The following is a 2,737-nucleotide window of genomic DNA, read 5'->3' as shown; positions in this document are numbered from 1 at the left end:
CAGTAGCAGCAGCTATAGACCAAGCTCAAGCTCCACAACAGGTCCCGACTCTTGTATTCCCAAGTTTAAAGATTACCGCTCAATGAAGAACCCCTTCTATCCATCCAGGTCTGATGAGAGCCCAGAAGAAGTCTTCTTTAGAGGCAAACAATATCATGGGCCAGCAGAGCTGGACGAGATGGAGCAACCGAGTTCTGGTTTGATGCTCGTTGATGGTGCGGATCAAGATGGTGCATCTGAGCTGAATGAAGTCAATGAAAGTGGCTTTGACGAGGAGATGCTGGAGCTGGATGAGTCCATCTCTCCAGGTGACACCATGGAGAGACATCACAGGGAGCTTCTTATTCATGTCATCCCACCGTCCCTGTGCAACTCTGAGGAACAAATCGACGAAGGATTATCCAACGGTGTCAAGCATAACACGTGTGACAGAGACGAAGCCGATGCTCCAAAGAAACGGAGAGGTTCGGTAATGACAATAATCACTGGGGACTGTGAGCATGTCTTCTCATTTGATGAGGAGCATCAGATAGATGCTTTGAACCCTGTGGGTGAGTCTCCTACTGCGTCTCCAATAGAGGACCTTGCCTGCATCAGAGAAGTGGTGGAGGAGCTCCAGGATTCCTCACAAGCACGAAAAACCACAACTTCTGCGAATAGTATGCTAATCTTACATATAGACACGTCCTCTCAACAGTCTGGAGAAGTGCAAACAAATGAACCCCTGGATAAAACAAGCACAGATGTCTATACTACAGCCAAGCTTTATAAAAATTACTTGTCTGAACGGCAAAGTGCCTCAAAAAGTAAGCAATTAAATATTTTACAGTATGCTTTCTTAAAAGTGGTTTTCACTGGTGGGTCACAACCTCCTTAAATCTCTGAATGCTGGAGAGACTGAAACTCAACATATTCACTCTCTAATGGACACACACAGTTTCACTCACTCACTCTCTCGCTAAATTGTTTCAATTATAGTATTGTGGTTTTCTGATTACAGTTTAAATAAGTACAATTTTCAATGTTTACGTTAATATTAAGTGACACACATTTTAGACACAATATTGCTGAAAGCAACTTGCTCTGTTCTGCCAATGAAAAAGTCACAGCGGTGTTTTAATGATTTGTCCTTTTTGAATGAATCGGTTGAGTCAATGATTCAAAGACCCATTCATAAAGTGACTTGCTTTGAATGAATCGTTTAAATCATCAGTCGTATTGAATCATTGAATGAATGAATCAGTGACTCACTAATTAAAACAGTGACTTGCCGTCACCTACTGGCGGTTTTATGCTGCGTTCAAGTCCTCCTGGGACGTTCGTACTTACGAGTTGACAAGTCGTAATTATGACATCAGGTGCGTTTAAGTCAGTTTAGTCGGCACAAGATGGCGATTGCGTTTTTAATGTTTTTTTTAGACCAGGATCCCAGTATAACTGATTTTCAGCATCAACAAACGCTAAAATACAGAGATTAAAAAAAGCTGTTAGCTAAATGCAACATGCAACATGGCAAATCAAAAGATTTTTCACCTATAGGTGCAAAAATGATAGCATTTTTTTAACTTGGATTTCATTAACTAGCTACGTAACAAGAACATGACCAATTTAAGTTTATAGGACAACTAAACTATCAATTTAAGCAAAAATTTTCCGTCAGCTACAGAAGTTGCATCCATCGATTCCGCCATGTTTCTCATTGACACGCCCCCAACTCGGAAACTCGGGGCTTAAAGAAAATTTTGAGTTTCCCACTCGTAATAACGACTTTGTGGTGGCGTTCATGTGCATTCAACTCGTAAATATGATCTATCCGACATGACTTGAACGCACCATTAGTTCATTTTAAAAATGGTAAGAATTTACATGAAAGGGGAAAAACATTTTTCCCATTCAGCCTGTCATTTGAGTAATTTTGAGAATTGTTTTACTAATGTCCAGATTTCTGGACATTTTTGTTTACAGTCATTTTGTAGGATCATCAAATTTGGATCTGTGTTGTTGGGTCACCAATCTGTGCCCTGAAGCTGAAAACGACTAAAACAGTGTTTTGTTGGCTTTGGCTTTACAATGTTGACGTAATCAGTCCTACTGATTTTTGTGTATTTTATAATTCATAGATTCATTAGAGGTCAAAGAGCACCTCAGGCCTCCAACGGACTCCATTCATAAAGATTCAGAGGAGCATTCAGACCACTGGGCAAGGAGACGCAAGCTCTTCAAGGAGAGCAAACAGCGCAGTTCTGCAGGAGGAAGCTCTATTACTAGCAATATCACAGAGGAATCAGGTATTCACTTACATATACACTCAATTCATGTGCCGATTGGTTTCGAAGGAAGTTTTTGTGCAATCAATGCATTTCTTCCTATTTATGACAACTCATTTTAGGTCACAAAAAGTGAATTTAAACCAGTGTGACCATGGAGTCTAAATTCACAGTTTACTCATGCTCTTCTGAAGCTAATAATTCTACTTAATGCTATTTGAATATATTAAACATTAGAATAATATATTAATGTAGCCTTATTCATTAAAGGAGGACAGAGAATTTACTAATTTCATTCACTTTAAACTATTCTGCAAGTCGGACTCACCTGCATTCAGCTCCCAACTAGTGTGTTTGATCCCTGTTGAAAAAACCAGCATATGCTGGTTAGGTATGTTTTGAAGCTAGGATGCTGGTTTGAGCTGGTTTAAGTTGGTCCTTTGCTGGTCCTTTGCTGGTTTATGCTGGTC

The 2,737-nt window shown here is 39.9% G+C and overlaps 1 protein-coding gene across 1 annotated transcript in view; it reads left to right on the top strand.

The window, feature by feature from the left end:
* Positions 1-6: 6 nt before the first annotated feature.
* LOC107579090 (uncharacterized) overlaps positions 7-2,737 on the top strand; it is a gene marked incomplete at its 3' end in the record, with an annotated part of 4,695 nt that continues 1,964 nt past the window's right edge. Inside the window, exons 1-2 of the mRNA XM_016264964.1 lie at positions 7-806; positions 2,121-2,288. Coding sequence (XP_016120450.1) covers positions 83-806; positions 2,121-2,288 — 892 coding nt within the window. The remainder of the gene's footprint in view (positions 807-2,120; positions 2,289-2,737) is intronic.

This window comes from Sinocyclocheilus grahami, unplaced genomic scaffold (assembly GCF_001515645.1).
Source record: "Sinocyclocheilus grahami isolate Dianchi unplaced genomic scaffold, SAMN03320097.WGS_v1.1 scaffold14085.1, whole genome shotgun sequence".
NCBI lineage: Eukaryota > Metazoa > Chordata > Actinopteri > Cypriniformes > Cyprinidae > Sinocyclocheilus > Sinocyclocheilus grahami.
The sequence above is the reverse complement of the archived record's forward strand: the minus strand, read 5'-3'. Positions and strand labels throughout refer to the sequence as shown.